At 38.6% G+C, this 26,270-nt stretch overlaps 1 protein-coding gene and 1 long non-coding RNA gene across 2 annotated transcripts in view; one reads left to right on the top strand and one right to left on the bottom strand.

Moving 5' to 3' along the window:
• LOC123638045 overlaps positions 1 to 26,270 on the top strand; it is a 310,100-nt gene that overhangs the window by 23,637 nt on the left and 260,193 nt on the right. The gene's annotated exons all lie outside the window — the stretch shown is intronic.
• Positions 12,914 to 26,245, bottom strand: NMUR2 (neuromedin U receptor 2). Its single transcript, XM_045551320.1, has 4 exons — positions 25,520 to 26,245; positions 18,587 to 18,671; positions 15,915 to 16,040; positions 12,914 to 13,149 (listed from the first exon to the last, which is right to left on the bottom strand). The coding sequence occupies exons 1-4, from the start codon at positions 26,243 to 26,245 to the stop codon at positions 12,932 to 12,934; spliced, it is 1,155 nt and encodes a 384-aa protein (XP_045407276.1). The 3' UTR covers positions 12,914 to 12,931.

The raw sequence follows: 26,270 nt of genomic DNA, 5'->3' as shown, positions 1-26,270 counted from the left end.
TAGGTTTAATGTCATCTGCTCCACAAATCCTTCCCCTAGCTGGAGGTAATTTCCAATTTAACCATGTTCTCATAAAATTTTACTTATTCTTTTTCTGGTACCAGATACTCTGCCTTATATATTTGTAGTAATGCATGTGATTCTCTACTGTTCCCTATCCCATACCTTGAATTAGATTTATAAGGCCTTAATACTAAATATTGTATCTTCTAAGTGTTTTATATCTTAGTACCCAATCTTTTCAACAAATATCTACTACACATCTGTGTCCCAGGAAGTGTTCTAGGTGCTAGGGGTACAGTAGTGAACAGCCCTTGTGGGGCTTATTTTCTATTGGGGCACATAGAACAAATAGACAACAATAAGTAATAAGCATTTCAAAGAAAATTGAAGTAGGATAAGAAGGATAAACAATGAAGAGGGAGTGGTCAATTTAAAAATGTTGGACAGACAAAGCTTTTTTGAGACATGGTATCTGAATAGAGCTCTGTGTGAAGCAAAGGTGCAAGCCATCAAAGCATCTGGAAGATGTTGCAGACAGACCCAACAGCAAGCACAAAGGCTGTGAGATGGAAATGAGCTCGAAGAAGGCTTGTGTAAGGCATGTGGGGTGGGATGGAGAGGAAGGCAGAGAGCTGTTGAGACCACATTTTACACAGGACCTCTGTAAGCCATGTAGTAGGTTTGGATTTTGTTCTAAGCGTGTTGGCATGCCATTAGTAGATTTTGAACAGATTAAGATGGTCTGGGGAATGGACACGTTTGAAGCTTTGACTTGGGGAAGGTGGCAGGGAGCAAGGGCAATATACATAACCTAAACTTTTGTACCCCCATAATATGCTGAAATAAAAAAAAAAGAAAAAGAAAAAATGGTTTAAAGCATCAAATCAACCATCACTATGTCTCCTGTGTGGAGAATAATTGTGAGGTGGAAGTGGAATCAAGAAGACCATTTAGGAAGCTATTTGGTAGACTAGGCAAGAGCAGAAGGTAGCTTGGATTAGAGTGGTAGTTGCAGAAATGATGTAGAAATGACCAGAAGGTGAGGGTAGTGTCCAGGGAGCCAAGAAAGAAAGTGTTTCAATGGGGAGGAGGATCAATACATCATGCTTCTGAGAGATTCAGCAAGAAGAGGCTGGATAATTGACATCTGGAGGTCATTGGTGAACTTGATGAGTGTGGTTTCCCTAGAGAAGAGGAAAGAACAACCTGAGTGAAGTGATTCCAAGCAAAGGTGGAAGATGAGGACATGGAAGCAAAGTATATAGACTTTGATGGAATTTTTCTATGAACGAACCAAGCATAGAAATGGGGGAGGAGAAGTTACAGTTTGCAAACAAATGATTATTTAAGGAATCAAGAGATAATGTTCAGAAACAACACACAGAAGGAAAGATAGAAAGAAATGGACTTATTTAGTCTTCTCTCTCCACTCCATTAACTTCTCTCTAACCCCAGGGAGGAGAAAGACCTCCCCTGTGGATGAGGGACCAAATGGACTCCACAGACCAGCCAGGCCACCTTGCAAAAGGGGAAGGTTCTAGAAGGAAGCATAGGGGTAAGCAGTGCAAATGCACTGGGGCAAAGGCACTCTTGTATGTTTTAGACTCTCTCTGTCTTTCTTGCCTATCCTTTCTTGGCCACGACACTCTTTTCTCCCATTTTGGGTGTCTGCCCAGTATTTTTGAATTTCACTTTCCCAAAAGCCAGAAGTGTACTGGCAAGAACACTTTGTTGCAGATGAGGAGAGGACGATAGGGAGGGAGGGAGGGGGAGGCATCAAAACAATAAAAATCAAAGAAAAAACAAACTCTAATTGGTTTATGTCAAAAAGATGAATCAATTCTTTCTGTTTTTTATCTCCAGTATTTTTCCTCATCAAAGAAATAAGACCTTAAAAAACAGGATCGGGTTGTGGACCTAAAAGAAAAACGACACACACGAAAAATTGCTTGACTGTTTTTAGTCTACACCAGGGGTCAGCAAACTACAACCCATGTGCCAAATCTGGCCTGACACCTGTTTTTATAAATACAGCTTTATTGGGGCACAGCCAGGCTTATTCATTTACATGTTGCTGATGCCTGCTTTCATGCTACAATGACAGGGTTGAGTAGCTGTGACAGAGCATGTGTGGCTGTAAAAGCCTAAAATATTTATTATCTGGCTCTTTGTGGAAAAGTTTGCTGACTCCCTAGTTTACACTAACATTTCCCAAAATGTGCCCTGAGTGATATTATCTCAGTGGGATACCATGAGCACATAGGATTAGAAAACTTCAAATTAAATGAGGTTAAGCAAATTTCTTTACTGCGAGACTCACAGAGCCTTTAAGATACCACTAAAAATTGTGAGTCTCTAATAGGGAGATAAAATGTTCTTTGTAGGTTTAAGGATGAGATATTAGGAGAATTAGGATGAGAATTATGTTTCTGAATCCTAAAAATGCCCAAATCCTGGCCTGGAAGACAGCTCTTCTATTCATAGAGTCCATAAGCAAGCAATACCTATAAGGAAAAATGGAATGAGAACAAAAATGCCACTGTACTCGATGTTCAATACCCCATCATAGGGCTCTCCTGTAAATGATCATGTTGAAACATACACTTTATAACTTAAGGCATACAAGAGGCTTCCTATCCTTCCTATCCTCCTTTCTCCCTGATTTAAATCTTGGAATTTTACCATTTCATGCTGGGCTCATGGACAAAGGAAGTTGAAGGGGATGAATGCAGAGTAGTATTGCAGGTCTGCAGAGCAGGCCCTAGTCTAGTCATGTCTTTGGAGGAGGTTCAAAGAAGAGAAAACAATCACAGCCACATTGGCACAGAAGCACAGTCTCTAAATGGAAGTGTGGGAGAGGAATGAAACCTAGTTTATGCTTTTAAGTCATAGTGATTGCATCCAATCATAACAATAGTCCAGTCAATATTCCAGAACTCTGAGCAATTTGATATGCAACTCCTCCTACCTTGTTAGTGATGGGGACAATTAAAAAAGATGGGCAAAAGTGTCCTAGTATGGTAATAGGATGCCATAGTATATATTCTTTCCCTGTAATTTGTTGATATTCCCTAACCTTTCTGACTTCAGTATCCTTTCTTTTACACAGAACCCACGGTGAGACCAATCTTTTGGAAAACACTCCTGAGAGTATATTGGTCTAAACCTGTGGTCCTCAATATTTAATGGTTGTAAGAATTTCCTGAAGATTTTAAATTAATAATAATTCATATCACTGTACTCTATTTGCCTGAGAGGTTCCATTTCAGCAGGTTCAGGACCCTGAGTTGTTTTAACAAACTCCTAAGTGGTTCAGGTAGTCCACTGGTCATAATTTGAGAAACAAGGGTCTAGACATCAGCTGGAGACGCAAAAGGAGTCCTTCAGCGGACGTGTAATCCTGCCCTACTCAGCAGAGAGAGTTGGAATGAAACTCCAGCCTAGTGACTAAGCTTGAGTTTTATTCTGCAAGCATGCTACGTACCTTCCTTGTTAGTCTAGACTTTTAGTTTGAAATTTTGGCAAACTGAACTCTCAGACACATGCCTAACAAACTGGACCTAGAAAACTTTGAGAGTTGTAAAACCTATGGGGCCGTTTGCATGTCAGGATCAGTTGAATCATTGTCACAAGGCAACAATAGTTGGAGGAGTTTTTAGGGTAAAAGATCCTAGAAAGGCTAGAATCTGGTTTTCAGGGTTATTTGAACATGTTGCCTAGAAAGTTATTGCATCTCTATTTTTGGAAATCACTAACAGCATTAAGAATAGTATAGATGACATGAGAGATCTTGCATGGTTTGCAGACAGTTTTGTGAGAGAAATAAAGACTCACTAGAAAAACTCAGATGGAGCTGTCTGAAAAGGGAATGAGCTGCCTTGGCAGGCAGCAAACTTACATAATAAAAATGTACAAGTGTAAGATAGATTGTAAAGGGAATTCAAATATCTCACTGGTTAAGGTTCTGAATTTTAAAGTGCTCACAAGCTCTGAGATACTGAATCTGATGTATAATCATTGCATATGATTTTTGAGGGGGATGGCAATGCCAATTTTACATGTTATTTCTATAAAAATAACTTATATGTCCACTTGGGGGTAGTAAAGTATTTTTTCAATATCTCTAGGGAATTCTCAATATTTTCTCTACAAATCCATTAGATGTGAGTAAAACAGTACCAACTAGATGTTGTGCTATTTCTTTTACTTTGTAAATCACAGTTTCTTCCAGTGCATAAATAAACACAATAGGAATTATGGGCAACCAGATTTCATTTAATTTTTTATTTGTTATTTTTCTGTAATGTCCACAGAGTTAAAAATATGCAAACTAAAATGGTTTTATCAGCAGCAAGTATGCCCAGACTAGGTCCAGACTGAATGACATTTGAATTAATTCTATAATATTTGTTCCAATATAGTCAATTCAATTCAATTCAATAAGATGGTCCTAGGATGGTTTGAAAGTTCCTGGGTTGTAAAGATATGCCAATACTTGAGTTATTCTCCTCCTCTTAAACAATGTCAAGATTATTACATTTTTACTATAACAACAGTAACTTAAATTACACCAATACTTAGTGGCATAAAACAACACATCTTTATCATTTCCCAGTTTCTGTGGGTCAGATATCTGGGCATGGTTTAGCTGGATACCTGGGGCTCAGGACCTCTCCCAGGGCTGCAATCAGGTGTCCACAGCGGCTGTAGTCACCTCATAGCTTGACTAGGGGAGGATTTGCTTCTCAGCTCACTGGCAGATGGTTTCTCCTTAAAGAGCTATGTCAGGGGGATGTGGGGAAAGTGAGAGATAGAGGGAGGAGGAAGGGGAGAGAGAGAGAGAAAGAGAGATGGAGCATGCAGCAATGAGAGCAAGTGCATGCCCAGTAAAGAAGCTGGTCTTTCTGTAACCTAATATTGGATGTAAATCCATCATTTCTGCCATTTTCTATTTGTTAGAAACAAATCAATACATCCAGTCCATACTCAAGAGGAGCAGATTACATGAGGACGTGCATACCAAGGGGTGAGGACCATTGCAAGGGTCTGTGTTATAGGCTACCTAACACAGATATAGATTTTTACAACTCCATGATTTTAAATTATTTCTAATTTGAATAGTTACTAAGGCAATATTTTTTAGTTACTTGGATTTCCATTTCATGGACAGAGTAACCGGTATACATCTTGTACTAGTAGTCAGTAGACACGGGTAGAAGCCCTTCCTCTGTGTCAACCAGCTGCAACACCTCAGGCAAGTTATGCAAGTACTGAATCTCGATTTCCATGTCAACAAAGAAAAGCACTTGGATTATTCTCTTTATGATCCCTTCTAGTTTAGACAATTTTTTCAATAAACAATCAAATTCTGTTCTGAGATCATCCAACTTTCTTTCCTCTAGACCACTATTGACATTTTGGGTCAGATAATTAATTCTTTGTTATTGGAAGGAGCCACTGTCCTGGACATCATAGAATATTGAACAGAATTCCCAACCTCTAACCATCAGATGCCAAAAGATGATAAAAAATGTCGGCCAGGTGTGGTGGCTCACGCCTGTAATCCTAGCACTCTGGGAGGCCTAGGCGGGTGGATCACTTGAGGTCAGGAGTTTGAGCCCAGCCTGAGCAAGAGCGAGACCCCGTCTCTACTAAAAAAAAAAAAAATAGAAAAAAATTATCTGGCCAACTAAAATTATATATAGAAAAAAATTAGCCAGGCATGGTGGCGCATGCCTGTAGTCCCAGCTACTCGGGAGGCTGAGGCAGTAGGATCGCTCAAGCCCAGGAGTTTGAGATTGCTGTGAGCTAGGCTGACGCCACAGCACTCATTCTAGCCTGGGCAACAAAGCGAGACTCTGTCTCAAAAAAAAAAAAAAAAAAAAATGTCATCAGATGTTGGGGACCATGCATATAGATATAAACTTAACATGCAAAAGTGATTTCCTTTTCTATAATATCTTGATTTTTGCATCAAGAAAAAAATCCATATATTAATACACAGGTATTAGTAACTTATAAGTTTTTTTTTCATTTAAAAAAGAAGTGATCTTTTGAGATGGAAATTCAAGGCGTAGAGGTGAGAGGGTGTGACTAGTGACTATGTCAAGGGTAGGGGTGGGGAAGGGACACTATTCATACTACTCATGAATCCATTACATTGCACAGAAAAAATAGGGAAAAATTTCCAGGAGCTACAGAAGTGATCACGTGATAGCATACATGATCCTGCAATGGTTAATTTTACATGTCAACTCGACTGGGCCACATTTGGTCAAATATTATTCTGGGTATGTGTGTGAGGTGTTTCTAAATGAGATTAATATTCAAATCCATTTGAGTAGGTGGATTGAGTAACACAGATCTCCTTTCCTAATGTGGGTGGGCCTCGTCTAATCAATTGAAGACCTGAACGGAACAAAAAGGCTGAGTAAGAGGGAACTTCTCTTGCCTGACTGCTCGAGCCAGAACATCAGTCTCCTTCTGTCCTTGGACTAGAACTTACACCATCAGCTTTCCTGGTTCTCAGGTCTTCAGGCTCAGAATAGCATTATGCCACTAGCTCTCCTGGGTCTCCAGTTTGCTGACTGCAGATGTTGAGACTTCTCAGCTTCCATAATCATGTGAGGCGATGCCTTATCATATCTATACCATCCATCCATCCATCCTACTGGTTCTGTTTACCTGAAGAACCCTGACTAATACAAGTCCTAAAAAGATTTATAATAAGAAAATATATGGTCATGGAAGACTTCTAGTGGAAACTACTTGACAAGAGGGTGGAGAGGAGAATTTCTGATAAGTCGCAATGTTTCTAAGCATTGTATTCCAGGGCCTAGCACTTTGTAACAGTTGGGAAGTTTCTCTATCTGCCACGGGTTCCTTCTGCTGCCATCCTCAACTCCTAGACTCACCATTGCCAAGGAATCGCACCTTGACAAAACTTTAGGGAGGCTCCTTTGAGTCACTTCTTGGTCCCCATCTTTGGCCTGCTGAGATCCAGTTTTAGCAAGGAATCCTGCTAAGCTAGTTTATAGCGAACCCCTTCTACTCTTGGTATCCAGTCAAGTTCCTTTCGTGTATCTAATCCTTTATCTAATCAGGTCTCTCTGTCTCCCCTTAATACCTAATCAACTATTTAGTAACACTTACTCATTTTCTATCCTCTCCCCTATTCTTGCTGTTGGCTATAAATTCCCACTTGTACCATCGTATTTGGAGCTGAGTTCAGTCTCTCTTCCCTGCAGCACTTGTCTCTCTGCCCTATTATAATTGTGTTGGATAAAGCCTTCCTTGCCCTTTTTATCAAGGGTCCAGTGCAATGTTTTTTCTTTTACACCAATGAAATGACGGCTCCAATAGGTAAACATTACAGGGGACAGATTAAGACTAAATTCTTAGACATTCTTTCATTTTGGTCACAGTGTAATTTTAGATTTGTTTTAAAATTTTTAATCTCAGTGTGAACTACCTAACAGTTACCTAGACATGTTTTAAAGTTATGTCCTTCTGCTTTCAAGAATTGGTGTGTATGTAGGGAATACAAACTGATTTTAAAGCTCATCAAATGGGAAAGATAAACCTATTGATGAAATTCTCTTAAATGAGATCCAAAGGCTAATATTATGCATTGAAGAATTATGCTATTTTTAGATTATACTTTATTTTCTGAATTATGTATGTTGTAGGTACTCTTCATTCATTTAGTGGTAGTGATGAATGAGAGGAGCCAGGGACCCAAGCCAGGAGAAATCAGTCCTGATATCAACCCATTGACTCTGTTTCATCTCAGACAAGACACCTTTCCTCTTCGTGTTTTAGGTAGGTGGTATAGAATTGTAGCTAAGAGCTAGAGGTCTACGCCTAGAACTGACTGAATTAAACCTCACTGTCAACACTTACTAGCTCTGTAACCTTGGACAAATCACTTCTCTATTTTGATGTATTTTTTCCCTCATGGGATGGGAATTATGATAGTGCCATTAGGATTTGAGGGAAGGTTAAATTGGATGACAAATGTGAAACTTTTCTGTACTTTTTTGCACAGTAGCTGGAAAAATCTCAATAAATATTACTGATGTGTAAAAGTACCATTGGGCCAGATGATCTTGGAGGTTCCTTCATTTTCTACATTTCTATAAAATTCATAAGTTACATACGAGTTCAAAATAGGCTGCAAGTCTCCATCGAATCAGAGTCAGAGTTAAGAATAGATAATGAAAGAATGAATATACTTTTCCTTTCCCTCAGTGAATTTGATTATCTTAGGTTTTTATAACATATTTCCACATATTCAAAAAAAGTCTCCAGCTAAGCAGAGGAGAATGTGGAAAACTGGCATCTTTTTACAGTGAATCCTGTGAGATATTTAAAAACAGATGTATGGGGAAGATAACACAAAGATCTGTTGCTATTTTTTACACTAATATTAATGGACAGCATCCAAGAGTGATATTTCTACTCTAGGTTAATTATAAGATGCTGATGAGGCTTTCATGTCATAATTAGCATGTTTTAGTCTATTTTATCTGGTACCTCTGGGTCAAAAATCTGGTTCATTGACTGTTTTTTTTTTTTTAATGAGTTAACCACAACTTTAAGTGGTCTATAATTATAACAGTGTTACTGGCTTTTATTCTAAAAACAAATCACATATATTCCAGCAAGATGGCAGAATGCCAGCATACTAATAGCTAGTGCTGTACTGATAACCCTGCTCTCTAGGGGAGAAAAAAGCCCTGATTTGCAATGTTTGTTGATTTCAGTGGTATAAATATTTTCACTGTGACTGATTTCAAGCTATCAATCCCTTGACAACAGGCTTGCAAAATTCCTAAATATTTAACAATAAACTTTTTACAAGCCAGTCCAAGCCAGCATGAGCACACTACTGAACAGCTAATACTGAACAGCTAATACTGAACTGAATTCTTATGTTGGAATAATTATACTTTTTAATTATCCTGCAATACCTTCATTCAATTAAAACTCGTCCATTAAGTCTTTATGTAAGACTTAAGTGCACTTTACAATAGTGGTTATAATAATTTGAATCACGACTACTTTAAGAAGCTAATCTAAGCTATAAACCTTCTCTCAGAGGGGAAAAAAGTGCACACTAAGAATTTTGAATATGAATTCAGAGGATTCTTGGACCTCCTGACATTTGTTCATGGGTCTCAGATTAAGAATCTCTGCTATTTCTTTGAGCTAGAGCAACTGATTTGGCAAGCAACATTCTGAATGTCATTGCTTCAGTTCTCTAAGCTTGTGGATTACTGGAGTGCTCAAAAGTCACTATTTCACTGCAGAAAAGTTAAATTACCAATACAGTCATGCATTGCTTAACTGGACAGATACATTCTGAAAAATGAATGCATCGTTAGGCAATTTTGTCATTGTGTGAACATCCTAGAGTGTACTTATCCAAACCCAGATGGTATAGCCTAGTATATACACATAGGCTATATAGTATAGTGTATTGCTCCTAGGCTACAAATCCATAGCACAGGTTACTGTCTTGAATACTGTAGGCAATTGTAACACAATGATAAGTATCTCTGTATCTAAGCATAGAAAAAGTATAGTAAAAACATGGTTTTATAATCTTATGGAACCACCATTGTATGTTGGTCCATCATTCACTCAAACATCGTTATGTGGCACATGACTGTATTTTATTAATCATGTTTACTATCTAGCCTCTTCTATAGTTATTCTAAAATTCGGAGATCATAAGGAATTCATGAAAGATCATGAGGTCAACCATTAGTAACATTAAACAATTTAGTTTTAGTTTCTCCTTTTGTTATACTAATTTTGTGAGAACTATTATATAAGCTAACTCTAGGGCCTGCAATATTTCAATTTTAATTTTGAAATACATGCTTCCTATATGTATAAATGTGCATGTGTGTATTATACATATATAGAAAAAAAAAATCAACACTCATTTTCTTTCCTTTTTGACATTGATTGTCTCCTGACAAGGTCAAACCCCTTTTTTATATAGTCCCAAAGTACTTTTATTTATATTTTGTAGCACATTTCACAATTAGATTTAAGTAATTAATTTAGTGATGACTTTCAAAACTAATTATTTCTTCTACTAGATGTAAGCTTTCAAGGCCAGAAAATTCAGAACCTGGCATGAGGCATATCACCTAATGGTCACTAAATGAAGATTTATTGAAAGAAAGAATTAATCAGTAAATAATTTTCTGACACAAATTTTTAAGAGAAAAGGATAAATGAAGATAAAACAAAAAAGAAACCAAAGTTTCAGTTAAGCAACCAAATCACCAGTTTTAGTTGTAGTGTTATTTCTTTTTCTGTCCATTCACTGACAGTAGCAGGATTTTTAGTCCTGGTTAGTGAGAGTTAATGTTAAGGGTAATGCCCCTGCTAGATCATGAATCAAAAATGTCTCTACTTTAAAAGACAAGTAGAAAACTGATTTCTCCTCCATTTCTGAGGTTTTGTTTTGCTGAATCTTTTAAACTTAATCCTCAAATGACCAGAGAATTCTGTTCAACAACATAAAACCATCACTGGAGAATGCTGATTCATTGAAGCTGGGTTGTAATTAGCAAAGAGGTTTTTATTGTTTCTTTTAACAATGAATCACTTTGAATATGTCTACTAAGTTAGAAAATTATGATGTCAGAGACCAGTATCCCCATTTATCAATGGGATCATTCATTTAACTTAGGGGAAATCCACAGACTAAATGCTGGAACTTGCATGTTTCAGCATCAGTAACTTTTGAGAATGGGAAGGGCCTTTTTGTATCACAGGTACAGCAGGTCTGCCATTATAATCACCACTGATTATGGCCTGCTGAAGTTCAGGTATCCCTGTCAGAAACACAACTGCAGTCTTTTGGCTCTTAACGTGGTTCCATTTGGATCTGTTGTTTAAGTCAACACATTGAAATATGAAGCCAACTTACTTTATCACATTTTTATTGAACATCTACCATTGTGATAAATACATTGTTAGGGTTTCAGCAACAGAAAAAATGAACATATGATACTTCATGCCTTTGACAAATTTACATTCTGGCAATGCAAGAATATAAATCACTGATATACAAGAAGCAGAGTGAAGAAAAGGCTTAAGAGACATACACTGACAGAGAAATTAGCTACCGTGTCTATTGGAATCAATCAAGCAAGGCTTCATGGAGGAGGTACCACATTGAGATAAATATTGAAGGATGGGTAGAGTAGAAACAGATGGAGATTGGGGATAAAGAGGTCATTCTATGTGCAAAGATGTGCCACTGGGGAAAATTGTAAGATGCATTTTTATAAAAACAGCAAGTAATCCAGTTTAAATAGAGTATATGTTACTTGTGATGATATAAAGCAAGATGAGTCTGGGAAGTAGATTTTGCCTATATTACATGTGTGAAGAGTATTATATAGGGATAAAGGACCGAGTAGGTTAAAGTTATTGGTTTGAGACCAGTAGTTGCCATTTGACTTGTCTTTGTTCCAAGACAGTAGACCATATCTCTGTCTATACTGTACAAACTAAGATACTAGAAATCCAGGTCTAGACCAAATTATGAAAATAAGTTTTTGTTTGGTGTAGTTTATGTGTCTTTTGATTTGCTACCACATCTTCTTCTCATTCTCCAAGTTGGACTTGTATCTGCTCCCATTCCTGATGAGAAATGACTGATAATATCCTGGGGATCCTAGTGGCAGGGATGAGAGTTCTAAGGGGTGGGACCTCTAGAGTAAAAGGCTTTGGGACTTACATCATGATGGCACGATGTGGGGCAGTAGGGTAACACAGGTACACCCTGGAGGTTTTGTGGCTCAGCCCAAGACCACCACAATAAAGTGAGTCACAAAAATTTTTTGGTTTCCCAGTGCATATACGAGCTATGTTGACACTATGCTGTAGTCTATTAAGTGGACAATAGTAGTATATCTAAAAAACAGTGTACATACCTTAATTAAAAATGTCATTGCAAAAAATGCTAATGATCCTCTGAGTTTTCTTTTTGCTGATAGAGGGTCTTGACTCGATGGTGATGCCTGTTGACTGATAAGGTTGGTGGTTGCTGCAGGTTGGGGTGACTGTGGCAATTTCTTAAAATAACACAACCAAGAAGTTTGCCACATTGATGGACTCTTCATGAAAGATTTCTCTACAGTGTTCTATGCTATTTGATAGCATTTTATCCACAGTAGAACTTTCAAAGTTAGACTCAGTTCTCTCAAACCCTGCTGTACCTAACAGGTACAATGCACACTATCTGGCGGATGGGCACACTTATAACTTCAACTCAAATGGAACAAAATCAATTTATGTAACTAAAATGTTTGTACTCCCGTAATATTCTGAAATAATAAAAAAGAAAACAAAATGAGGTGTGTCTGTAGATTGCTGTGGAGGGACGCTGATGTGGGATTCTCAAATCATATCAAGTAGAATACTACCTGCATGTCTTCCCTCTGTGGCTCACAGTGGGTGTCAGTTGTAGGAGTGACAACTTAACTCAGAGTATAGATGACTCAGGAAAAACCATTCCCAGTGGTGGAAGTTACCCAAGGTATAGGTGCCATGCTTTGCCGGTTATGTTCTCTTCATGGACTAGGGAACGGCAGTAATGAGAGTGGAAAGATGGCTAAAAATCAGGTGGTTCTGGGGTTTAGACCCAGATCTAAATCTCAGTTTTCAGATGTATTAAAAAAAATGGAAATGGACACATGAATACTAAGAGTATTCTGTCTCCCTAACATCACATACCAAGGCATAGATTATGGGCTGTCCCTCCCTGCAGTTCTGAGGCACAGAGGGAAGGCGACTCCGAAAGAATCCCGGCCTTCTGAAGGTGGCACCTTTGACAGTTCCTTCACGGTGCCTGTTCAGCACGGAGGGCTGTGGAGAGGTGAGAGATGTGAACAAACAACTAACAAGGGAACGGGGGGCTTGAATATTCGGTCAGCTCCACAAGGTGGCATTCTGTCAGGAAGACGTTCCGCTGGGTAGGTGGCCTCTGAGTGTGATGCTGGGAGTGCCACTGTTTGCAGGAAGGAGAGATCACATTCCGGAAGGCTGCCCGGAAGCGGCGAGACAGTAGGTTGTAGATAATGGGGTTGACAGCTGAGCTTAGGTAGAAGAAGACACCTGGAATGTGGGGGATTAAAATTGAGGCAGAGGCATGAAGGCAGAAGCATAAATATTTCCAAAGGCCTAGAATCCCTGCCATTGCCTTCTTTGGAAGTAATAACATATACAAGACTCTAATTGAGAATACAAAATGCTCTGAACAGATCTTCCACCTGTGCATTTAGGAATCAAACACAGAAAGATTAAAGAGTCTTGGAAAAATTTAGACTGACATGGGCTCTCTCTAAGATATTCAGCAACTTTCTTTGATCCCTACTTGTTTAATTAAAGAACATGTTCCCATAGCATTAACAAGAGATGCTTAAATATCAGAGGAAAGAGAGATGTTTCTATCTCCTTGGAATTTTACTTAAATCTATAATTTGAAACTGCAAGTAATGGAGGAATGGTAAATAAATCAAGCCTTAGTCCCACTGAGATTCCTTACAATGCTAGATATCTCTTCAAAGAAATATTCCCCAATCTCCTTTCCCTACCTACCCTTTTCCTTCAAAGGCTCTTCCACCTTAATGAACAATTGTGTTTTACCATTTATTTTTTCCACCAAATTCCTTGCACATTGTCATTTTTCTGTTTGGTATATACTCTTCCTTTATTGCCACATTCTATTTTATTTCTCCAAGGCCCAAATTGAGCCTAAGGTTGGGGACCAGAGGACCTAGTTTCTGATCTTGGCCCTGGTTTAGTCTGTGACCTTAGACAAACACTGGCACCTCAGTTTCTTTCTCTGTAAAATGGGAATGAAAATTCCAGTCTAACCCATCTCCCTGGATTATTGTGAGGGTAAAGTTACGATACGATCCACAGAGAGGCTAGTAATGGCTGAGAATATAACACAAATCATAGGTACGGTTTTCAACATGTTCCTTGTGGTCCTCATTTATGTGGTTCAGGACATTCCGAGTGCTATATGGCCTGTGTAAAGATTGGACAGGGAGGAATATTAAAGGAGAACATTTATATATACTGGTACTTCATTAAAGAAATAAATGCTAAATGAACCCTTATTATGTTCTAAGAAATTTAAGGCATAAACATAAGGACCATTATGGTCATGAAAATTTAGTGTTGGGGGTGATTGAAATGGGTCGCAGACAGTTGAGGAAGGTAGGAGAGGGTGTTTCAGGTACAAGGCATAGTATGTACAAATGTGCAGAGGCAGGAATGGTTATATTGTACAGGAACAATGTGCTGAACTCTCTAATTTTTCAGTTTGAGAAGTGTATGGTCTATGGATGGAAATACTGTAACTTGGAGAATAAAAGGGCAAGTTGGGGGCATTTTCCACCAGTTTTAAGAGGTTTAGACTTCATCTAGTTTTCAATGTAAGTAAAGTAGAGATGGTATCTTAACAGAATGATGTCATTATTAAAGCTATAATTTGGAAATCTTAAACTGGTTGCCTTGATGTATCTGGAGAGGTATGGTCAACTGGTCAAGTCGCATTTGAACTTGTAGTGTTTTCCAATTTATTTAAACAATCCCATTTTTCTCAGATTAAGTTTATCCTTACAAGTTTAGACTAAGAGGTAGAAATATGTTTGAGATTTGGCCCCGAATGGTAAATGATTGAACACAAAAGTACTAATGTCCAGATATCAGCTATACATAAGGCCTACTGAGTGAGGACAAAAGAGAGGGTGACCGAAAGTAGATAATGCACATGGTATTCAGTACACATATGGCTACTATTGTTTTTGCTCTGTGCACATCTGGAGCTTAATTTGCAAAACCTTACCTTATTTTTCTTTTCTGGTGATGTCTTTGATTACCTAAAGAGCCCATAGAATCAATCAGCCAGTGCGTACCAGAGGTGGAGAGACAGAAGGGGTCTAAACCTAAGGCTGACAGTCACATGGACAGAAAGACAGACCTGGGTAGTCATCCTCTGCTCTACTTTGGAGGAAAGAATACTGAACTTGAAGTTAGATGATGTGGCTTGAGCCCTGTTTTAACTACTTGCCAGCTGAGTGCCTTTGGGCAAATTATTTCTTCTTGTGAAACTGTTTCTTCAACTATAAAATGTTGATGATATTATCCACTTAACAGCGTTGTTGTGGGAATTATAGAAAGACATATAGCATTTTATAGCTTAAAAAGCTCTTTAATATCTATTATTGCATTTGATTCTTTCCATTAGTCCATGGTTTGTCCAGGGCAGGCATTAGGGCCATTTTACAATTGAGGAAACTTTGGCATGAAGGAAGCCATCTGCCCCAGAGCACTCAGAATATCAATGCTAGAATTGGGGTGCAACTCTATGTCCTCTGACTTAGTGACCTTTCCACCACTATTTCCAACATATTCTGTGATATCCTTGAGAAGAAGGGTCAAAATAGCCTAAAAGCAGACTTTGATGCCCTCAGGAATACCCTTTGGTTGGCTTTCATAGGGGTACAACACTTGCTGAAAGCAATACGAGATTTCAGGGACATGGATGTTTACTAAACAAGAGCCAGTTCAATTGCATGGCCATTGGAAGGAAAACCAAAGGCATCACTTCTTGAACAATTTCCTGCCATAATCATCACACTTAGAATTGAGATTTTCTGTAAAGTAGCCTCTAAAATAGTGATCTGGTATATATATGTTTTTGGACCAGTAACATACCTAATCAATCCTTGAATAAAACAAAAATCAAGTGTCTTCATTATAATATAGAAAGTCCCCAGATAAATCAATATATTCAGGCGTCTAAACAAGGTGAAGAAGAAGCAATCACCTGGACACTTGGCATGCAACCAAACCGACTGAGCTTTTACCTGACACCACATGGATGAGATTGAACACAGCAGCCAGAGATTCGGTCCACTCCTCCACAAAGCTGAAGAAGAGTCGATCAACGTGGAATGGGGCCCAACAGATAGCAAATACTAAGACCAAAACAACTGGAAAAGGATGACAAATGGGAAAGCAAAAGGCAGTCTGTGCAAGGATAGGTATACAGTGCTTACTCTGAGTTATCCATTCCTTCTAGCAGTTTTCCCCTCCACCTTGTTAAGTTTATAACTGTTTCGGGCAAACTAGATCCTAAAGAGCCTCCACATAGAATATTTAAACATAGTAATGAATTGTATAAGATCTAAGATCAGTTTTCCATATGATTGTACAGGTTTCTTGTATAATGTTAGTTTCCTTTAGATCAGTGGTCCCCAACTCTTTTGGCACCAGGCATAGGTTTCATGGAAGATAATTTTTCCATTGGGGTGGAGGGCAGATGGTTTCAGGATGATTCAAGCACATTGCATTTAGTATATTTACAGCTTCTCCCCAGAGCTAGCATCACCACCTCAGCTCCACCTCAGATCATCAGGCATTAGGTTCTCATAAGGAGCACATAACCTATATCCCTCTCGTGCAGTTTACAGTAGGGTTTGTGTTCCTATGAGAATCTAATGCCACTGCTGATCTGCTAGGAGATGGGGCCCAGGTGGTGACATGAGTGATGGGGAGCAGCTGTAATTACAGATGAAGCTTTGGTAGCTCGTCCACGGTTATGCAGCCTGGTTCCTAACAGGCAACAGACTGGTACCAGTCCAAGCCCAGGGGTTGGGGACTGCAGCTTTAGATCATTTAAAACAGTATTTAACTTATTTCAAAGTTCTGAAAACATTTTATTATGGAAAATAAAGCTTATTGCAAATAGATTGTTGGAGCCACACAAACTGGTATATAAATGGTTGGATTTAAGCAGTCGGTGCTATTTAAAGTCATAGATTAATAACAAACTGTTAAATATGCGTATGAATTCACCTTGTTACTCTCAAAATAGAAGTTTCTCTGAATTTGATAACTAAAAATTCTGTAATGGGTGGGGAATGAGAGAGACCACAAGCATAATATTGTTTACAAACATCGTTTGTTTGGGAGGGGATGTGTCTATTACATTATAAATCAATACAGCACAGAATTCCTCCAAATTTCTTATTTTCAGTGCTCAAAACAGAGATTGGTGCTACTGCAGTTTCTCTCTGGGGCATTTAAGCTCCATGATTATAAATATGTATTTTTTTCTCTTCTGATATCATAGAATACTTCCCTTTGCTATGACATGATGCTTGGGATTTGCTTCAAAATAATCTTATAGGGCATATGGGTATAAGATGAAATAAGACTAGTTATGAGTTAATAATTTTTGAAGCTGAGTGAGGGGTATATGGGCATTCATTTTATAGTTCTCTGTGCTTGTGGTGCATGTTTGAAATTCTCATGGTAAATAGTACTATATATCCTGTTGTCATTAGACACTTTCAGAGTAAGTCATCTGCTTGTGTGGTATGGTTTCAGAAATATCTGGAAGCTTCTTCTGAGCTTTGTCCCCAAGAAAAAGTCACTAATCTGCTCCCTACTGCCTATAATTCCTTTTAGTTAAAAATTTAATTCCTGTTAAAATTGAACCTCCTCCCAAGGCAGATACTTGTATTATATTTTGTTATTGTGACTTCAATGTGAATGAGCTTCAAGTCTGTTTGTGAGAATAGATTATCATCAAAGAGAAAAGAGAAGAAATAATGAAGATGCTTGTTTCCTTAACAGGGAAAGTCAGGTGCCAACAAGGGCTAAAATATTTCCAAGAAGATGACTATTAGCGTTGAAAAGACCAACTTCAGTGACTTCACAGTTTTTTGTTCACAAATACCACATATTGAATGTTTCAAATGCATATTATTCTTGAGGATTTGTTTCTTCCAAACCTTAGGTTTTTATTTGAAAAATATATTATAAGTCTCCTTTCCCTCATCACTAACTTTCAGAGACTAGTGCTGGATCATATATTTTTATAACATTGTTTTGGGAGAGTGCGAGTCAGTACTTGGATATATATTTTTAGTATCTTATTTATACACAAGCATATTATTTGATACAAAGTTATACAAGGTCATAGGTAAAATGACTACTTCCAGGTACTCTTGGCCAATGTTCTTAATCTGGAATTAAAAAATCCCATGGAGTTCATTAGGGAGTTACAATCCTGAAATGGCTTGAAAAACATCTTGTATATGTATATTTGTACATTTTCAGGGTGGAGAGTCCACAGATTTCATCACATTTTTAAAGAAATTCATAACCTAAATAGGTTAGAAACCACCTGCTCATTTTATAGAGGGGCAAGAAAGTGATGCTCAAAGGCCAGAGAGTGGATGCAATTTATCAAACACCACACAGTGTATTGCAATGGATGCAATTTAGCAAGTTGTTCTGAGGGTTCAAAACAAAAAATGAAACAAAACAGGTAGGTCCTAGGGGCTTGAGTAAACCAAGAAAGATAGTCCACCTAGTATCTCTCTAGACCATTACCTAATGTCTTCATTATCTCTTGGTCTTAATCTGTTCTCACAAATACTATGTTTCAGGATAATTTTGAATCTGACCTCACTACCAAATGCAATTCCTTTGTTCTTAGAAACATACCAAAACAAAATAGAGGACTTACACAGCATCTTGGTGACTGATTTTCTGGAAGGTCTTTGAATATTTGCAGTCACTTCACTGGCCTCAAAGGATTTGTCTTTCTTCAGCTGGAAAGGGAGTAGAAAGAGAGGGTAAGAAAGGAAAGCATTTTTTTTTCCTTCCTTAACGATTTGAGAGGCATAAATCTAACACTCATTTTGAAGACAACTGGGACTTAGAGAAATGTAAGAATATGTCAAATGTTTAACAATAAGTTGGAGGTAGAATTGAATCTAACTGATTGGGTAGATGATTGTGGCCAACTTGCAGTGCAACCATTTTTCATATGCAATTCTGTAGAACCCTAGGTATGTAGAACGTTAATAGGTGTTCCATGAAAAATATACAATTCTGAAGTTAAAAAAGAACAGTTGGATCGACTTTTTGATTCATTCATTTATTCCTGTAGTAACATTAGGAATCTATTAAAGTGAAATCTGTCTGCTACATGGCAGGTAGACAGTACAAAACAAAAGCAGGTATTATTCCTCCCTCATGAAAGTTCAGTCTTCATTGTGAGTCTTCTCAGAACTTTTAATATGCTAATGGGCATTATGAATCTTCACGGAAGATAGTGTATCATTCTTCTTCCTAACCACTCCCCACATTTTATACTCACATCACCTACCCCAATCCCAGCCGAAAGGGGAATCGTGTTTTCGAACCCTTTTCAGTGGATTACCTTGTGCTATCTTGATGAGTGCAATTTGCAAAATGCTGTCTTACTAATATTAATACCAATAAGAGTGCATGTGTTTCTGAGTTTAGATGTTAAAATATATTCCTCCTAGTTGGAAGATGTTTTGATCCTTGATGTAACATCTGAAAATTTGAAATATCAACACTACCTGCATGTGAAAATTTTCTTGTTCAGCTCAAGTCCCACCTACTCCTGAAAGACTTTGATGGCCACTTCAGTCCATTGCCCTCTCCTTCCTCTGAACTCCCAAAGCACTAAAGATCTACATCATTCATTGAGTTGTGAATTTTTTTTTCTTTTTATTTCTTTTTTTAGTTTGTGGGGCTGTTGAGCCAGGTAAAGGAATCTTTCAGGGCTCATGATAAACTACGATCAAATATCTAGAATTAGTTTAGTAAAGTATATATTTGCGCATAGGTTCTCTAGCATTTATTCCCCTCTTCTCTTACCGATAGCACCCTGATTTTCCCTTAGGGAATCTATTCCTTCCCTATTTGTAGTCGTGGATTTGGATGAGAATGACCCCCAGGCCCAGCTCCAGTCACAGTCTCTAAACAACTTAGCCAATCAGCGTGTCTTACCCCCCAGTCACAGCGATTGGATAATTGGGGCCAACAAGATTTCAGATATTTGCTTGTACTTCTGGGAATGGAAGTTTTTACTTCTTTCTTTATTGGGACTGACAAAGGGAGCGCTTCTTCTCTGTATAGGAGGTTTGGTGTAACAAAACCTTTTTTTTCCCCCCTATCATGAGGAAGGTGCTTGAAGCCACCAATGGACAGCTATGTGGAGTTTGAGGTTGAAATGAACACCATAGAAAGAGGAGCCAAGAAACAGAAGTAAAGCTGGGTGCTTGAGGGCATTGTGTATTTTCTGGATTAATCTTTGCCAAGAGCCAGTTCTACTTCTGAACATTTCAGGTCTACATTCCCCTTCATGTTTTGTCAGATTGAGTTGGGGTTCTTTCATTGCCAGTACAAAAGGTCCTGAATGACTGATGGAGGCCATCAAGTGGAAGAAAAATTTAACGTATTTTATATAGTCTCAGGAGTAGATTAGGATCAATATATTGAGTTATAAGGAGATAGATTTCAACTTGAAGTAAGGAAAAAATTGATATGATTATGTGCAACAATGGAACAAACTGCTCTCAGAAACAGCTTCCTGGACTAGGTGGTGTTTTGAGGGAATATTTTAGAGTAAATATTTAAAATTAAGTAAGACTTGATCAATCTTAGAGAATGTCCTGTGAGCTGATGAGAAGAATGTATATTCAGTGGACTTTGGGTAGAATGTCCTGTAGATATCAGTCAGGCCCATTTGTTTTAACATTCTATTTAGGTCCATTATTTCTTTGTTTATTTTCTGTTTGGAGGATCTGTCCTGTACTGTCAGTGGGGTGTTAAAGTCTCCAGCTATTACAGTATTGTTATCTATCATTTGGTTCAGATCAAGTAGGGTTTGCTTTATGAATCTGGGTGTACCTAAGTTGGGTGCATATATATTAAGTATAGTTATGTCTTCTTGTTGAATTGTGCCTTTTACCAGTATATAGTAACCATCTTTGTCTTTTATTACTTTTGTTGGCTTAAAAACTAAGTTATTGGAAATTAAAACTGCCACACCAGCTTTCTTTTGGCTACCGTTTGCTTGAAATACCGATTTCCATCCTTTTATTTTCAGTCTAAATGCATCTTTGCAGGTTAGGTGAGTTTTCTGAAGACAGCAGATACTTGGTTTGTGTTTTTTTATCCATTGAGCCGGAAGAGTGGGTCATTAAGAGTTGCCTCAAAAGTTCAACAAATCCAGATCCTGTCTCTCAAACAAACATATATGCTCCTTGAAATCAGGTAGCTCTCATACTTGAGTGATTAATTAACCTGGCCATTTGTCTCCTGGATATATTGGTGCTCTCTACATGTCTTCAAAAAGTGAAGAATTAAAGGTCTTGTGAAATTTCACCCTTTAGAGTCATCTGGAAATAGTGGAGCAATTGTGCAGTAATTTAGGACTAGCTGGGAGAAAACTGAAGATGATAAGATGTTATTAACATAATGGTAAAACAAAATCATGCATGTAGAGTGCTTATCTCAACACCTGGCACATAATACTCAGCAAGTTCTATATTATTGTTATTATTGTGATTCTGATTATTGTCCTGAGTCTACTCAAGAGATATAATGAAAACTGATTTAAGAAATAGTTATTTATTTATATCTCTGGGCCCAATCCTGTGGATTACTGAGTCTCTTCTAGAAATTCTCTTTCTCATGGTACCACTCACCCATAAGGAGTACTTGTGCTAATACAAAGAAACAGGTAAAGGCACAGAGAAGAGGAGCATGTTCAAGTTTACAGCAATGCATCAAACCGCAAACTTTACTAACTCATCTCAGATTAAATCTATTAAAGGTTCTAATTATTTCATGCCATTTTAAAAAGGTTATAATTATTACAAGGTATGGTTGTTATTATTTTATTTCAGTCCATAATTAAGAACACTAAAAGAATATTGACATCTATTAGTCACTAGTCACTTTTTCAGTTGGGTGGAACAATTCTCTGTGGCAATTTCTCCACCCTAAGGAATACATTTTTTTAAAAAATAAAGCATCAAACAAATAGTTCACACAATTCTTTTATGGTCAGGCTTCCTGTACAAACATAGTTTGCACTGAAAAGAAAATCATGTCGATTAATCGTTGCTTACTTTTTAGCTTTCTTAGGTTATAAAGAACAATTAGATAACTAGAGGAAGAGTGAAAAATTGAATATTTATGCATGTTGTACGTTGTTACGACAGAATTTGAGGTGCTTGACATAAAATAGAATTGAAACAATCTGTCCAGTCAATATTCAATGCTGCTTTAATGCTTAATATTTCTATTTCCCTTCAGATGTTTAGCAAAGTAGCTATTCAACCATTAATTATTCCTACCTACCCCCTTTTATATTTATTTATTTAAGACAGGATCTCAAGCAATCCTTCTGCCTCAGCCTCAGGAGTAGCTGGGACTATAGGTGTGCTCTACCACACCCATCTAATTTTTCTTTTTTTTTGTAGAGATGAGGTCTCACTATATTGCTCAGGCTAGTCTCGAATCTTGGGTTCAAATGATCCTTCTGCTTTGGCCTCCCAAAGTGCTAGGATTATAAGTGTGAGCCACTACACTTGTCCCAAACTTTTATTTTGAAATTCAGGTTACAAGAAGAGGAGTGATAAATTATGGTTATTATATAGGAAGTTCAGAAGCCTTCCCACCCTACCCCATTTAGCTATGTAAGATCAAAACAAGGTTCATGTGGTTGATTACCATTCAGGTTGATATATTATTTGATTAGTTGTTTATACTGATTGAAATCACTCCACCAGCTGTTGATTTATATAGTTTGTGGAGGTTTAGTTGCAGAATACCAAGATTATAATAATTGATTTTGTGTAAATATCTCTACAATCTTAACACAATCTATCTACTACAAAAAAAAAAAGAAAGAAGAAAGAAAGAAAAGAAAGAGAAAGAAAGAAAAAAAATCAGTGCAACCCCGCATTGGCATGGTTGAATTTGCTATAATTCATATATCCATCCTCATCAACTCAAGCATTAAAGCCACATGCAGGGGATACAAGGACTAGGTCAGAACTTCCTCCCAGAAGGGGAAGAACTTGCCCTGGAATTGTCTATTTTCCATCTCCATCATGTTCAAACCCTGGAGAGCAGCTCAGTGGAGACGGATCCTGGAATGATGCAGCATGACTGAATGTTTAGCTTTGAGCATGCACATGGCTTCCCTCCTTCCCTGGTCCTGTGATTTCATCAGTCTTGGGTTTGCTGCCTTCTGAAGGCAGTGAGTTCCAGAGTCAATCACATCTTTAGACCTTCCAAGAGAGTCAATTACTTAACCCTCAGTAGGATTGCTTGGGTCTGTTTAAATCTCATCGATCAAAAAGTCCCTTAGAGATAATATGTCTAGTTTTTCATTTTAAAGGTAGAGGAGCTGAAGCTCAGCAATGAGGGGAGTAATTTAGCCTTACTCATTCACTGAGTTTACAGTCTAGTCAGGGAGACAGAAATTAATTAAGGAGTCTACAAGGATAGAATTATAAATTATAAGGAAGGAAAATTGCTGGGACACATGAACACCCACAACAGAGACCAGATATATCTGGGGAATCCAGGAGTTTCCCTGAGGAAGTGTGACTGAAATATGACATAAAGGATAAATGAGAGAAGGCAAAAGGGCTGGTGGTGGTGGGCAGTGGAAACATTTAAGCAGAAGGTATAGCATGTGTATATAAGGTCACTGCCCCAGAATAGGGCCTACTTTTCCTGATTTTCAGGATAGATATTTAAAAATTCTTCTAGAGGTGACTTTTTAAGCACATAGTTCCTCTCTTGGTGTCCTGTGGTACGCTGGGTAACACCTCATCCTTCCTGGGAACAAGCTGTCCTAAGTTGCATTACACAGACAAAGCAAACCGGGATGGTTTCTAAGCTGTTGTCTGAGCTGTCACTTAGCTCCTGATACAAGGCAGCTGTGGATTCATGACAGTAAAGCAAAATGCAGCTTAATGTAATAGGCTAGAGGGGAGAATATGTGTTTCCTACTCAAAGTTAAATATCTCCCAAAATAATCCAAGATAAGTGATTGTTTGGCATTGGAGATGGTATTGATAAGTTTGGGGTGGGGATTTCTCAGTGGACTTTATTTGGACTTGTGTAGAAAATTTTTCTCCAAAGTGAGATGCACAGGGCATTCTCAAGACATGGCTGTGAGCTGATCTGGGGTGATATATGTGTCTGGGAATACAGGGGCCATCTCTCCAGGAGGAGACTGACATAGCTCTCTATCTGATTAGATTTAGCCTTGTGCCTAAACATCTGTGGCATAGAATTTGTTCTTCCTCCTTGGCCCTTAACATTGACCTTAGGGACAATAGTTATTCAATAGGACCACCTATGGGGCATTGATTTCTGACAATTGCCTTTCTCATAGATGGACTGAGAGGGGGGTATATTAGTTGTCACATACTATGTGCTGTCAGAGCCATCTTAAAGCATATGATGTAAGTATGATGTCTGTTTTGTTCTCCTTTCATTTATAATTTACATTATTCCATCTCACAGAGTTTTTTTCTTCTTTTTTTAAGGAATCATAGACTGAACTAGAAGGAGGCTTAGATGTGATCTGATGTGACCTTTTCATTTTATAACAGAAAACTACTTCCAAGAGAAGTATATGGTTTTCCTAAGGGAATATTATGTGTCAGTTGTGGACCCGGGAGTCTAAATGGTCTCATAACTGTTTACTACACAAGCTATCTCCTTAAATGGGTATAAAACTGTCACAGTCAAGAACTTTTACCACCATGAATTTGGGTACAGAATATACCAGTAGAGGAATTATATAGACTTTATTTTGCCCTTAGTCAAACATAGTTTTTCTCAGCTAAATTAGATGCCCCCACCATGAGCATAGGAAAAGACCCTCTGATTACAAGATACGTTGCAAAATAAGTGATACTTTTCTCTTAATCCCAGAGATCTCTTATTCACACTTTCTTTTAATCTAGCTCATGCGATCTGTTCACCTCCCCATCCCTTAATATCCACCTGCTCAGTAGGAGTCCAAGGTGATCTCACTAGCTCATATTTTTTAAAAATTTTAACCTGACATTTCAACCAAAGGGTCAAGCAACCATAAAGAAGTCTTGGACTATAGCATAGGCAGGTGTTCTATTCAGACTAAGTTGGTGCAGAGGAAAATTTCAATGCAGGCAGTAGATGGGGCAGGAAAGAGAGCAGGATGTATCTCTCAAGATGTGGCCACCTGCCCCCAGATCACCTGATGTGCTTATCTAGAAGGAACCTGAACATTAGACCTACTAAATTAAATTTTCCTAAGGGCGGGGCATGCATCTTGCTAGCCACAATAAGTTTTCTAGGTGATTCTTAGAAACACTTAGATATGAGAACTATAAGAACAGAGGGAAAAATAATGGAAGATGAGATAGAGGAAATGATAAATAGTTGTGGTTACTATTTGTGTAATTTGAGGGAGGTCCTATAAATTCTCAGTTTCCCATCTGAGCTTATTCTGTTTTTTTCTACGTCCCCTTCCAATTCTGAATTTCTCCAGTTCTAAGTTTTTCTCTGAACCTTGAGTCAGTGTCAAAAGAAAGGATGCTGCCTCCGGCCAGCCAGCTGGGATACTCACTCTGAGCCCCATGAGGAAGTAGAGGGCACTGATGACCGTCATGGGTAGGATGTAGAAGAGGAAGGAGGTGACCTGGATGATGAAATTATAGATCCACATGGGCTTGATGACCGTACAGGTGGCAGAGCCCGGGACTGAGGACCCATTGGGGAAGTAGTGGAGCTTGATGCCGTGGATGCTGGTGTTGGGCAGAGAGAAGAGCACAGAGAAGGCCCAGACGATGCCCAGGATCCGGAGGGCCCGGCGCCGGGTGCTCTCCAGCTTGGCGCGGAACGGGTGGAGGATGGCCACGTAGCGCTCCACGCTGACCGTGGTGACGCTGAGGATGGAGGCGAAGCACACGGTCTCAAAGAGGGCTGTCTTGAAGTAGCAGCCCACGGGCCCAAACAGGAAGGGGTAGTTGCGCCACATTTCGTAGACTTCCAGGGGCATTCCAAGGAGCAGGACCAGGAGGTCGGAGACAGCCAGGCTGAAGAGGTAGTAGTTGGTGGGTGTCTTCATAGCCTGGTGCCGCAGGATCACCAGGCACACCAGGAGATTGCCAGCGACGCCCACCACAAAAATCAGCGCATACACGACAGACATGGGGACGAAGAGGTGGCTGCGCTGAGGTCCGCAGAGGAAGGCCAGATAGTCCTCAGTGCTGTTCAGGTATTTCTTGAATGGATCTTCCAGCTCCTGCTGGTGGATCCAGGAAGCATTCTCAAGTTTTTCCATCACTGACATTAAAATCCAAGACCTGAGCCTCCCC

This window comes from Lemur catta, chromosome 5, assembly GCF_020740605.2.
Source record: "Lemur catta isolate mLemCat1 chromosome 5, mLemCat1.pri, whole genome shotgun sequence".
Taxonomy (NCBI): domain Eukaryota; kingdom Metazoa; phylum Chordata; class Mammalia; order Primates; family Lemuridae; genus Lemur; species Lemur catta.
Note: the sequence above shows the minus strand (reverse complement) of the source record. Positions and strands in the feature narration are given on the sequence as shown.